The 13,670-nt window shown below is 40.7% G+C and overlaps 2 protein-coding genes across 2 annotated transcripts; both read left to right on the top strand.

The window, feature by feature from the left end:
• Positions 1-5,795: 5,795 nt before the first annotated feature.
• LOC108716287 (taste receptor type 2 member 102) lies at positions 5,796-6,914 on the top strand. Its single transcript, XM_018262409.2, has one exon. The coding sequence runs from the start codon at positions 5,877-5,879 to the stop codon at positions 6,852-6,854; it is 978 nt and encodes a 325-aa protein (XP_018117898.2). The 5' UTR covers positions 5,796-5,876; the 3' UTR covers positions 6,855-6,914.
• A 5,037-nt stretch (positions 6,915-11,951) lies between these two features.
• LOC108716392 (taste receptor type 2 member 39) lies at positions 11,952-13,307 on the top strand. Its single transcript, XM_018262483.2, has one exon. The coding sequence runs from the start codon at positions 11,952-11,954 to the stop codon at positions 12,876-12,878; it is 927 nt and encodes a 308-aa protein (XP_018117972.1). The 3' UTR covers positions 12,879-13,307.
• The last annotated feature ends 363 nt before the right edge of the window (positions 13,308-13,670 follow it).

Below are 13,670 nucleotides of genomic sequence, written 5' to 3'. Positions count from 1 at the left end.
AGCAGACAATAAGGAGGTACAGCAAGAACAACAGCAACAAATGATGTTAGGAAGACAATAGATGATTAGGAGAATGACACCAACACAGACAAGGACATAGGATGGTATGGAAAATCTTTGCGAACCAAGCTCTGATACCTTGGAACCATGTGGATGGGTCCAACCAAGAGAAGATGGATTGTTCCGTGTGATTGGTTAGAAAGGAGTTGTTCATCTGCTGAACCTTTACTAGGTGCTTGTCAATAACGTCTTCTACGTCATATGAATTATCAATGTAATTAGAACAGGCTGTCTTTACCTCTGTACATAATCCTCCTTGACTAGCTGTAAAATAATCTAAAACTAAACGATGCTGCATAACGTCCTTCTTCAACTCTTGCATTTCCTGACTGTCTATCTTAGAAGAAGAGTCGTATTCATTAGTAATGTTATCAAGTAGCAACGACAAATCACACATGAGACATCTGTTAACCCAGGGGATGTCAAAGAGAGCTCTGGCATTGCGCTTAGCTAGCAAGTGTGCTGGAATCGGAGCTATCTTAATATCTTTAGCTTCCATATACCATGTGGGAGGAGGCAATCTAGCAATCATACATACCCCGCGGGAACCTTTTGGTAACCAAGAATAAGCACATTTACCACAAACAAAGTAATAAGGTGAAGGTAAAGTGTAAGGAAGATCGAGACCTATAAGGTAGGTTAGTCTTAGCAACATGTCGGTGCTTAACATACATGTAGTGAAAGGATAAGTGCAATTAACCTTGAAATATGAATAATTTCTTCAGTCAGTGCTGAACTTATCTAGCACTAGTGAGGCTGAGTCACAATTAAGGTCCCCTAGATGTAAGTGATTTGATGAAATGTTGAGACAAAGGCCATCAGAACATAAGTGTACCGACTTACCAATATCCTTGGACGACACAGTTTTATTAAAACACACTACTGTGGTGAGTCCTGAGATGGCCATAGGAATGGTGTTATACTGAAGAAGTGTGAAATTGCCTCGTGGCATGTTAACTATATCGTGAGGGGATAGAGGTTCTGCTATGTATGGCACACTGCGAGCTGTGAAAGGAAAGTGTGTACATATCCAACAATCAGTAATATTGAGTGCAGATGCTGCCATAACATGCATTTTAACAAGAGCATTATCATTAGGCTCAAACAGTTGTACATATGTCTCTTGTGACAACTTTAACATGAGCTGGTGATGAAGATGTTGGTGAGGCTGCTGTCGTGTTGACTTGTGACTTGTCTTCAACGACAGGCTTTATGAGTGATCAAATCAGCAATGAAGATAAGGATGTGCAGCGGGAAGAGCTCTCCCTTGATCTTATTACGGGAAACATTCCCAGCATAGGGAGCTGACGGCTCTATGTACAACCACTCAACTCTGTAGGGCTAGAACTTCTAATACATCACTGGGGTACTGTCTATTTATGTACTTACATACTTGTACTCTTGTCTCGTGATTCCATGTACCATTGGGAGGTCTGGCAAAGGACTCTCTGTAAGTTTACTCTACGTAGGCAAGTAGGACACTACACTTTGCCATATCTATCCACAATCACCTTTACTGGTGAACACGCAGAGGTAACTGAGCTCTATTCACATCCGGTATCACCCTCCTGATGAATGCGCAGGGGTGGCCAATCCCTGTTCACAAGTTTCCTCCCTTCTAGGGTGAGATGCTCCTAACAGAGACTTACTCTCCTACTGGCTTAACTCCTTTTAGTGACCTGAGATGCTCCTAACGGAGACTTACTCTCCTATTGGCTAACGCCTTAGTGCTTAGAGTTCACTGCCCTCTTCCCTCAAGCTCGCACACTAATATTGGGGTGCATTTGTATCGGGGGTACCACTGGTTTCTTACATGGTGGGTTAGTACAAGTCTTATAAGCAGCGAAAGCATGAAAGAGCTGGAACTATTTCACTTAACAATTAGTTCCCAGTCACACGCACATTCATACAGGACACATGGTTAAAACAAACATAGACTTTTCCTCCACAGAACCATGAAGGGTATTCCAGTAGCCCTAGAAAGAGAGTACATTGTGGTGTGAGCAGTAGAGATGTCGCGAACTGTTCGCCGGCGAACTTGTTCGCGCGAACATCGGGTGTTCGCGCTCGCCGGAAGTTCGCGAACGTCGCGCGACGTTCGCCATTTTGGGTTCGCCATTGTTGGCGCTTTTTTTTGCCCTCTCACCCCAGACCAGCAGGTACATGGCAGCCAATCAGGAAGCTCTCCCCTGGACCACTCCCCTTCCCTATAAAAACCGAAGCCCTGCAGCGTTTTTTCACTCTGCCTGTGTGTGCTGAAGAGATAGTGTAGGGAGAGAGCTGCTGCCTGTTAGTGATTTCAGGGACAGTTGAAAGTTTGCTGGCTAGTAATCGTTTTGATACTGCTCTGTTATTGGAGGGACAGAAGTCTGCAGGGGTTTGAGGGACATTTAAGCTTAGGTAGCTTTGCTGGCTAGTAATCTACCTTCTACTGCAGTGCTCTGTATGTAGCTGCAGTGGGCAGCTGTCCTGCTTCTGATCTCATCTGCTGACTGCTGCAATAACAGTAGTCCTTGTAAGGACTGCTTTTATTTATTTTTTTGTTGTTTTACTACTACTACTACTACTACTACTATAAGAGCCCAGTGCTATTAGTCTAGCAGTGTTGGGGAGTGGGACTGGTGTGCTAATCTGCTGCTCCTAGTAGTTCAGCAGCACCAACTTTAATTTTTTTTTTTTAATATTCATTTTTTTTTTATTTTACTTTTTTTTATTTTACTACCGCTGTAGTAGTGTATAAGTTGACCTTTTAGGCATTATTTGCCCTGTAGGCATTATTTGCACACTGTTTTCTTCAACCCGCCATCGAGCTGTGTGACCTTGTTCACATTCTGTCTAAATATCCATAATATTACCGTCTCCAGAAAAAACACCGGAGTCACTTTTTTCAAGCAGCCATAATATATTTTACGTGATTACGTAAAATATATTATGGCTGCTTGAAAAAAGTGACTCCGGTGTAGTAGTGTATACGTTGGCCTTGTAGGCATTATTTGCACACTGTTTTCTTCAACCCGCCATCGAGCTGTGTGACCTTGTTCACATTCTGTCTAAATATCCATAATATTACCGTCTCCAGAAAAAACACCGGAGTCACTTTTTTCAAGCAGCCATAATATATTTTACGTAATCCGTATCCACCGCTGTAGTAGTGTATACGTTGGCCTTGTAGGCATTATTTGCACACTGTTTTCTTCAACCCGCCATCGAGCTGTGTGACCTTGTTCACATTCTGTCTAAATATCCATAATATTACCGTCTCCAGAAAAAACACCAAACAATGCCTACAAGGTCAACGTATGGCAGTTGTTTAAAGAGAACAGTAGATTACTAGCCAGCAAAGCTACCTAAGCTAAAATGTCCCTCAAATCCCTGCAGACTTCTGTCCCTCCAATACAGAGCAGTATCAAGCAGATTACTAGCCAGCAAACTTACTATCATCTGTCCCTGAAATCACTAACAGCTCTCCCCCTACACTATCTCTTCCAAGCACACACAGGCAGATTTTTCAGATACATTTTTGCCCTTGATCCCCCTCTGGCATGCCACTGTCCAGGTCGTTGCACCCTTTAAACAACTTTAAAATCATTTTTCTGGCCAGAAATGTCTTTTCTAGATGTTAAAGTTCGCCTTCCCATTGAAGTCTATGGGGTTCGCGAACCGTTCGCGAACCGCTCGCGTTTTTGCGCAAGTTCGCGAATATGTTCGCGAACTTTTTTTCCGACGTTCGCTACATCCCTAGTGAGCAGTCTAAGACTCAGCCAAGGAATTAGTGGAGTGATAGACAGGTGATCAGCCTTTAATGTGGGACCTCATGCTAAAGACCCTGATTCAGTTCCCCGAGGTGACTCCTTGTGACCCTGAATAAATCACTTTTACCCATGTTGAATAAAAGGTGCAGCAACCAATGATATATTTGCTTTTAAAACATTGACCAGTAAATGCTGTCTGATGATTGGTCCTTATAGTACATAACCAAGGTAATCTCCGGATGTCCCAGCATATGCAGTGTGCCTATAGTGACTGAGCTTTTAGTCCCCTGGCAGAAAAGTACTATAATGATTAATATTTGTATGGCAATCAAAGTCTGGTAGATGTTTTGCCTCTGCTTTACATAGAATAAACTCTGCCGCCGCAGTGAATGTCAGTTACTAAACAAACTCACTAGATTTCTGCTTTGGTTCATTTGCATCAGTCATTTGTGTTGAGCACATGAGTTCAGACCATATACTATTAGAACATTCAATGCTTCAGCACAGACCACTGGGCAGATATACAGAGAAAGACAACGAGGATAATACAATATATTGGTCTATATTTGACTGCATTACAATCACGACAGGGACTGCATTTCTAACACTTATTAACATCATTGACTGGTCAAGAGAGAAGACTGAAGCTCTGTGAGAAGATCTCAATGATTTTGAGTTTTCTTACTATGGATTTATTTCTTGGGATTCTTGGGATTGAAGTGAAACTCGATTCTTGTCTACATCTGCCACATTCTGTATTTATGATGTTTTTGAGATTTCTCTGGATTATTTCAGTCACTGGGTGTTTTAGTTTTGCGTATTAGGTGATGATCCCAAAATCTACAAATCCCTTCATGCTTTGTTTTAAATTGAGGATCCCTACAATAACAAGATGTGTCCTCTGGAGGGCTTTCCATAGTTCCATAACTGATGTTCTCTATGAGTGGTCTTGTCTATGTAAGGCTGATGCCAATGGAACTGTCAATGAGATCTCTATGATATCTCAACTATTAGCAATTTTCCTTGGACAATTTTTACCTTTTATGAAATGATTTCATATTTTTCTTCACCCAGCATGGACACCAACTGGTGGCTTTTGGGAAGTCCCAAACATAAGCAAACTGCAGTGATTTAAACAACGTAGAAAGCACAGACAGTAAGGGGCACATTTACTTAGCTCCAGTGAAGGATTAGAAGGAAAAAAACTTTGAATTTCAAATGTGTTTTTTGGCTACTTCGACCATCGAATTGGCTACTTCGACCTTCTGTTGATTGACGGGTGGTCCCTCACTCCAAATGTATCAGGGTTCTATCAAATAGAGTCAGTGGCACGGTCCAAGCCACAATATATCCAAGGTAAAAGTAAAGTTCACTCTGGAGAACCACATTTAGATAAAATACACTGAATCGAATGTGGTTCTCCAGAGTGAACTTTACTTCTACTTCGACCTTCGACTACGACTTCGAATCGAACGTTTCGAACTAAAAATCATTCGACTATTCGATAGTCAAAGTACTGTCTCTTTAAAAAAAACTTTGACCTCCTACTTCACCACCTAAAACCTACCGAGCATCAATGTTAGCCTATGGGGAAGGTCCTCATAGACTTTCTAGCTAATTTGGGATCGAAGGAAAATCGCTCGATCGATGGATTTAATCGTTCGATCAAACGATTATTCCTTCGATCATTAGATCCTTTTCGATATTCGAGGGTCGAATATCGAGGGTTAATTAACCCTCGATATTCGACCATTAGTAAATGTGCCCCTAAATGTTATTATTATCTTTATTAAGTAACTTGTGATAATCACAAGTAAATGATCACAATGTAAATAATGAGTTGTAAGGTGTTAATACATACAATATATATATATATATATTATTTGCATGACCATCAACCTCTGCTTTGCATAATAGACACTCTCTTTTCTTTTCACCGTGAGTGATGGCTACTTTAGTAAAGTTATTTTTGCCTCTATTTGCATCAAACAGTTTATACTGAGTACAAAAAGTGACTTTAAGGACATTTGCCACCAGATCATCCCATGCTTCCAGTACAGAGAAATGGGCACAGATATAGAAAGCAAGCAAGACGTTTATAACATGTATTGGGCCATATTTTGTGGGATTATAATTGCGACCGGGCTGGTAGTGAATGCATTTATCACGCTTGTTAACATCATTGACTGGTCAAGGGAACGAAGTCTGAAGCTCTGTGATAAGGTCTTATCGGTATTGTGTTTGACCAGATTTCTCTTACTATGGTTTTTTTTGTTGGAATTGATTGGGGGGTTCATGCAACTCATCCACTTCTCCGCCTTTGGCACATTCTGTATTTTTTACATATTTGAGCTTTCTCTGGATTATTTCAGTCGCTGGTTGGCTATGTGGCTCAGTGTCCTCTATTATGTGATGATCACAATTTCTAAACATGCTTTGGTGCTACGTCTGAAGTCGAGGATCCCTATGATCACAAGGTACATCCTCGGGGGGTCCATGTTGATTTCCATCCTTGCAGCAACGAGTTTCTCTTTGAGTGGTGAAGAGTATCCTTGTGTACAGAACACTGGGACCAATGTCACTGGCAACGTGACTTCTCAATTTACTCAACCATTTATATTGACTTCAGTTTTTCTTGGACAATGTTTACCTTATATGATCGAAATCATTTCCTCCCTGTATCTTCTCTGTACATTGTTTATTCACGTGAAGCGCAGAGTTTCAAGTGCTTCTTCCCCCAACATGGATGCTCATTGGTCTGTTATGAGATACATTCTTGTATTGAATCTCCTGTCTATGTGCAATTTTCTTGGTAACCTTTCTATCTGGTTCTGGATGTCTTATAATGATCTCCTTGGAATTTCACTTGGTTATATATTGGTCTATTCATATCCAGTCCTGCATTCAATAGTTTTTATCCCAAGCAATTCAAAGCTGAAAAGGGAAATACGACATTTATTCCATTGTACAAAACTATTTTGTTGCTCCATGAAAGACCAGCTGGACTCCAGAGCTCAAACTGTTCCCCAAAGATCTGTCTGATGTGGTTGTGCTTTAGCAATCCTTTAAATATCACTTATCAGATTTATTTGTCTAAAGTTGTTCTTTCTTTTAATCTGCTTACTGAAGGGGCTCAGCCTGAAGGCCAGTTAGGCTGAAATGTGGGGTGAGTGCATATGTGTGCCCTGGGTACCCCTGGAACTAAGGCATATTGTAATCTGAGATGCAAATGTACCTGATGTTCTCAAAGCTCAAATCATCACGTGGTTGCCTTTTTATTAAATTAACAAATAAAGCCTTGCCATGAGCTAAGGGGACATTTAAGATGATCACTGAAAATCAAGAGCAAGGTGCATTATGGGCAGTTTTAGAAGTGCAGCACATTCAAGTATATGTGCATATTCTTATTTTTTATATTAATTAAATAGAAGATTAAATTAACAGAACAAACGGTTATAAATAATAATATTTAATAAATAAAAATACAAAGAGCAGTTGCATTAAAGATTAAGAGCATTAGTGTCAATGATCCAAGAGGATGGAGCACCCTGTCGCATAAAGCTTACATTTAAGTGGGATGGTAACTTATAGACACAAATAAGTGCTGCAGGTGACAGTGGGTGACACTGAAATATAAGTGTCAGTTCCCAGTTCAGGGGTTATGGCAGTGCTTCTAGAAGGTTTATTTTGGAAGACCCCCTACTGTCCACAGTCTGAAGTCCATGTTGTAAGCTGAGACATCATGTAGCTGAGATGCCCCAAGCGCATGTGTTGCCTCCAGGTTGGAATCAAAGATAATGATGTTCCTACACATTGTTCTCCACTAAGCTCTGTAAGAATAAAGCTCTATGTCTGCAGTATTTGAAGAGCTTCTGATTCTTATTCTCCCATCACAAATGACACACACACTCTACTTACTACTCTACCTATTAATGGTTTGTTCCCTAGAGAAGGGTAGCCATATTCTCTGAGCCTACAAGATATCAATAGATAATAAATGCCTTCATTTACACAAAGGGCTACAACTTCTCTTTCTTGTAACATTCACTTGGGAGACATTTCAGAAGTCTTGGTAGAAATCTCCAGTAGTCCAGTCCATAGTTACAATGGGTGTAAGCCACCACTTATATACTAATGAAAGTATTCAGGCATCAAGCTGTCACTTCTTGTTAAGTCAGTTAGCAAAGGCACCACACTATGGGGTCCGTTTACTAAAGTGCGGTAAATCTGACTTTAAGTTTCCGCATGTTATCGCTGAGAATATTTTTACGCCAGAATATTCGCAGTGACTAAGTTTACTAAACAGCGATGCGCTCAGAAGTCATTGCGATCACTTGCGGTAACTACGTTAAGGAACCAGTTTACGTTAGCGGTAATTTTAGCGAGTTGCAAATATTCTGGCGAAAAATTAAGTTTTTGCGAATATTTATGCTATAAAATAGTCTTGTTTTATGGCGGTTATTATGGCAATTTTTACTGTGACATTTATGGCCAGAAATGCACTTTCAAAACTCATAAACTTTATTGACTGATGATTATACCATCCAACAACATCACCAGAGTAACACAAATCAAACACGTCTGCATCATATAAACCCTTCTGCCAATAGAATCATAGGAACAAGAAATGATACCAGTCAATCTCTTTGCTTCATAGAAATGCACAGTTTAATGTCGCCAATCACAATGAAACCAAAAAAGTGTAGAGGCCGACGAATCCTTGGACTGTGATGCCACTGCCAATAATACACCTTTAAACTGAAACTGCTGCTGTTGCACCAGATAGAAGCAGAAGCCAAAACATCCCGTCTGCAATAGCTACAGATCTGTCTCCTGTCAGCAAAGAATGATGGGTAAAAAAAATAAGTATTATGGGATATTTCCTGCCCCTTGAGAATTTTCTGGCGAAAAAAATACTTTTACGCCACTACATAGGTGGCGGTAAAAGTTTGCGAATATTCTGGCGTTAATTTTGTCTTTAGCACATTTCGCTGTTTAGTAAACCAGGCGTTAATGTGTACGTAGCGTTATTTTCAGCGAATGCGATAACTAGCGAACAATTATTCTTGCGCAAGAAAATTCGCAAACTTATATTTACCGCAGGTTAGTAAACTGGCGATAACATATTTGGCGAAAATTCTGTCTATATATTGTGCGAATATTTTTAACGCACTTTAGTAAACGGACCCCTATATGTCTTCTCCCCTTGGTTGCTAGATTACTTGCATGGAAAAGATCCAGCCCCTGTACTTAAAGGGATACTGTCATGGGAAAAAATATTCTTTTCAAAACAGTTAATAGTGCTGCTCCAGCAGAATTCTGCACTGAAATCCATTTCTCAAAAGAGCAAACAGATTTTTTTATATTCAATTTTGAAATCTGACATGGGGCTAGACATATTGTCAGTTTCCCAGCTGCCCCTGGTCATGTGACTTGTGCTCTGATAAACTTCAATCACTCTTTACTGCTGTACTGCAAGTTGGAGTGATATCACCCCCTCCCTTTCCCCCCAGCAGCCAAACAAAAGAACAATGGGAAGGTAACCAGATAGCAGCTCCCTAACACAAGATAACAGCTGCCTGGTAGATCTAAGAACAACACTCAATAGTAAAATCCAGGTCCCACTGAGACGCATTCAGTTACATTGAGAAGGAAAAACAGCAGCCTGCCAGAAAGCATTTCTCTCCTAAAGTGCAGGCACAAGTCACATGACTGGGGGCAGCTGGGAAACTGACAAAATGTCTAGCCCCATGTCAGATTTCAAAATTGAATATAAAAAAATCTGTTTGCTCTTTTGAGAAATGGATTTCAGTGCAGAATTCTGCTGGAGCAGCACTATTAACTGATGCGTTTTGAAAAAAACATGTTTTCCGATGACAGGATCCCTTTAATGACTTAATGCATGACCCAATCACGGCTCATTGTAGGAGCCAATCCAGGGCAGCTTTGGGGCATTGAAAGAAACGATGTGTGATAGTCGCTATGTTTGAAGCTGACCATTGACTCATTGAATAGCATTGGAGTTACATCAGGGTTGCATCACTGTCTCTATATTTAAGGAACTTCATGAGCAAATGTGGTGCCTTGGAAGGCCTGAAACACATGGGGAAACACTGTGGGGCTCATTTATAAACTCCACGCAGGGCAGATTGTTTCACACAGTGAATATATTTTCGCTGCGCATGGTTATATAGAGTGCAAACAGAATTGTGAATTTTTTTTCGCTATGCGAATGTTGATAAGATCTTTTTAAATATGTCAAAAATCGCAAATGTCACTTGAATTACATCACAACTTTGGTGGTGGAGAAAATATTTGTGAAACAGTTTCAGTTCAATTGTGAATTTAAGTTACTGTCAACGCTATTTTCGCGCACAACAACCTCGCACCGTGGGCGCACTCATGCAAACGCTAATTTCACAATGTGATTTTGCAATAACCAGAAAGACTGGCAGAGCAGTGCAATATATTAGCGTATATAAAGCAGGTGTAGTACAACCATTTGCGAATAAATATACTCTGTGCGGAATTTATAAATGACCCCCTGTGTCAATTCCACCAAAATTGGTGCTAAAATATGTCAAAAGCAGGCACGTAAAATAACTTGTTTTTGGCAAAGGCTAAGGAATAGCTCCTTCACGGTATCCACACAGTCCTACAGTCCTTAAGTTCCCTCACCTCTGTCTAATTACTAGATCCTGGTCATTTGCTAATTCTTCATCTCACTAGGCAAAACCTTAGTCCAGAGTTCAAGGTCTCCCCCCCTCTGGGCATAACTTTGTGATTTATGAAACACCCCAGGGATGTACTGTAACAGGAGCTAGGCTATCATTAACAAGGCTATTACTAACTATTCCCTTTTCATGGCAACCCTGCAGGGACCTTTGTATTTCTTGATACCTTAACCATTTGGCCAGGTGAGCAGCCTGTAGGGTTGCTCACTATATGTTACCTCGCCTCTACAGCCCCAGTCCAGCAGCAGCCTGATTGGTTGCAGTCAGCCAATCAGGGCTGACTCTGTCCTTTATAAGACCAACCCTCCAAACACTCCTTGCCTGAGCATTGGTTCCCATCCTAGCAGTGTAGCATTGTCCCTAGCTACGAGTTCCTGTTCTAGCCTCCTTCCTATTCTGCCTTACCTTGCCTTGCCTTGTCTGAACCCTTCCCTGTCTTGTCCTGCCTGGCTCTGAACCTTGTCTTGTCTTGATCTGCCTTACCTTCCCCTTCCAGTTCTGCTCCGATCCTGCATTAAACCTTGATCTTTCCTTGCTTTAACCCTGCCTTGTTTACCTTGACCTGACCCTACCTTGCCTGTTCTTGATGCCTGTTTCCTGTTCTGCTTTGTACCTAACCTGTCTTATATCTAGTCTCCTGCTATCCAGTCCCCTCTCCGGGTTATCCCGTCCTCTGCTCCAGTCTCCTTATGCTCCAGTCCTTCCTGCTATCCAGTCCTCCCGCTATCCAGTCCTCCTGCTCCCGATATCAAATCTGCTCCTGATCTACACCCACACTGTCATGTCTTATACTTCTACTCTACCTCTGTCTCCTGGTCTGATCTACACCCACTAGTCCAGTTCTAATCCAGTCTGCTCCTGTCTCCTGATCTGACCTACACCCGCTCCATCCTTGTTCATGTTTGCTCCCCATCCTGTTGTGACTCTATGCTCTCATCACCCTGTTCCTGGTGTTTGAAGTAAGCTCTAGAAGGACAGAGCAGTGTTCCAGAGCCCAGCTGGTTTTATTGCCATGATACAGAGTGACAGGCTGGTAGTGTACGTAGCCCAGAAGAGGTATGTATTTTTGCTATAATAATACAAATAATAAGCAGGCTACATAATGTATTCATTGGAATATTTGCATGAATTCCAGGCCATTTTTATTTCCTAAACAGAAGGGCAGATGTTTGATCACAATCTCTGACCATGGGTGACGGTTGCTTAGCAAGAAGTCTGGGTTTTAGTTTTGTCCCTTTTTAATTTGCATGAAACCAAAACTATTACCATGATCCCACAAAGGTACCAGCACCATACCCTGTGCTATTAGCCGTCAATATAACACAAGGCTCTGTTCTTCCAGCCGTAACAGCTGGGAACTTCCAACAAGAAGACTTAAGGCAGCTGGACTTCCAAGTCATAAGAAATGTTATTCCCAATTTACTTTACTGTTTTTATTATCATGATGCTCATTGTAGGTCTGGCAGTCAATGCCTTCATCTCCATTTTTAACATGAAATCCTGGTCGAGAGAAGGAAAATTCAAGCCTAGTGATAAAATTTTAACGGCTTTGTGCTTCATCAGGTTCTTCTTGCAATGTGACTTCATGATGGAAATCTTTGGAATATGGCTGGAACTTATTCCCCTGTCGGAGTATAAACCTCGCTGTATCTTTTATTTCATCCAGCTGTTCATGGACTTCTTTAGTCGCTGGCTAAGTGCTTGGCTCTCCATGCTGTACTATGTGAAGATCACTATCTTTAAAAATGCTTTCTTCCTACAGCTTCAGTCTCTGATCCCCCGAATTACCGGGTATGTGATCTTTATATCCATCTTCATTTCATTTGTACCAGGACTGATTTATTCTCTGAGTGCAAAACAGGGATTCTGCATGAATGCCAATGGAGTTAATGTGACCACATACACAAGTGATTTACTGACTTTCCGTGTCATCGCATTTTTCTTTGGACACAGTTTGCCCTTCTTGCTAGAGATGCTTTCGTCCATATATCTCCTCTGCACTTTGTTTGCCCACATCAGACACACAAAGTCTTACATTTCTAACTTCACGGAACCCAACATGGATGTCCATTGGACTGTTTTTAGGTACATTCTTCTGCTGAATCTCATGTCAACGTGCAACTTCTTTGGTAACTTTTTCCTCTGGTCCTTCATTTCGAATTTTATTGGAACAGCCATTGGATACTTTTTAGCTTTCTCTTATCCTACTTCCCATTCAATAGTTCTCATACTGTCCAACCCAAAGCTGAAAAGAGAAGTAGTCAACATGTTCCATTGTGCAACTAAACTCTGGCGTTTCAACAAGCAAGAATCAGAGACTGTTACACAATGATTGTTATCTTAAATGTTATATTTCATTACATTGGTGGTAAAGTCTAGTCTAGTCTAGGCAGGTGGGGATCTTCTGTATTTTAGGCAAGATACCAATTCACACAGCATTGAGAGAGAGAGAGTTTGCTGTGCACCCTATGGAATAAAGCATTGATTGATAACATGGGACAGTTACCCCTCCTGCTAAACTTCTAGCCTAATGCAAATTACATCTATGGTGTCCACACCAGACCAAGCTCTTCCAAATCATGACTTTATTGACTGTGTGCCCTATCCTTACCAAACAAAGTCATGGTGCTTGTATTTAATCTACTTTAAATAGTTTTATACCTCTGTCATCATTTATTGATCATCACATATTAGTCCGGCATCTCCATTAGCATTAGAATTTAAAAAAAATAGTCACAGACTTATAATGTCAAACAATGAATATGCTTGATTAGCAAACATTGTTTTAAGTATAGAAAAAAAACCTGTTGGTTAAAGTGATGCCAATGTTTCCCTACACTAGTCATTTTAATGTTTGCCTTTTACATCATTTAATGAAGAGGAAGAGAAGTCACCATTCTTCCATGATATAATTTGTTTAATATATTTCTACAAAACACTATGTTGCTGAACTTTTTTGTTTGTTGAATCATTGTTGAGCACAGAAAACCTCAACTGGAAATACAAACTGTTCTAAAGTTTCTTGGAAGGTTTTATAATGTTTGATCTGAGCACTAGATATCCAGGTCTTCTCTGTGGAGAGATACTTGGTTGAAGACCCTCCAGTAGCATAAACTTTACAACA

Source organism: Xenopus laevis, chromosome 5L (genome assembly GCF_017654675.1).
Source record: "Xenopus laevis strain J_2021 chromosome 5L, Xenopus_laevis_v10.1, whole genome shotgun sequence".
NCBI lineage: Eukaryota > Metazoa > Chordata > Amphibia > Anura > Pipidae > Xenopus > Xenopus laevis.
This window is presented reverse-complemented; position numbering and strand designations above follow the sequence as displayed.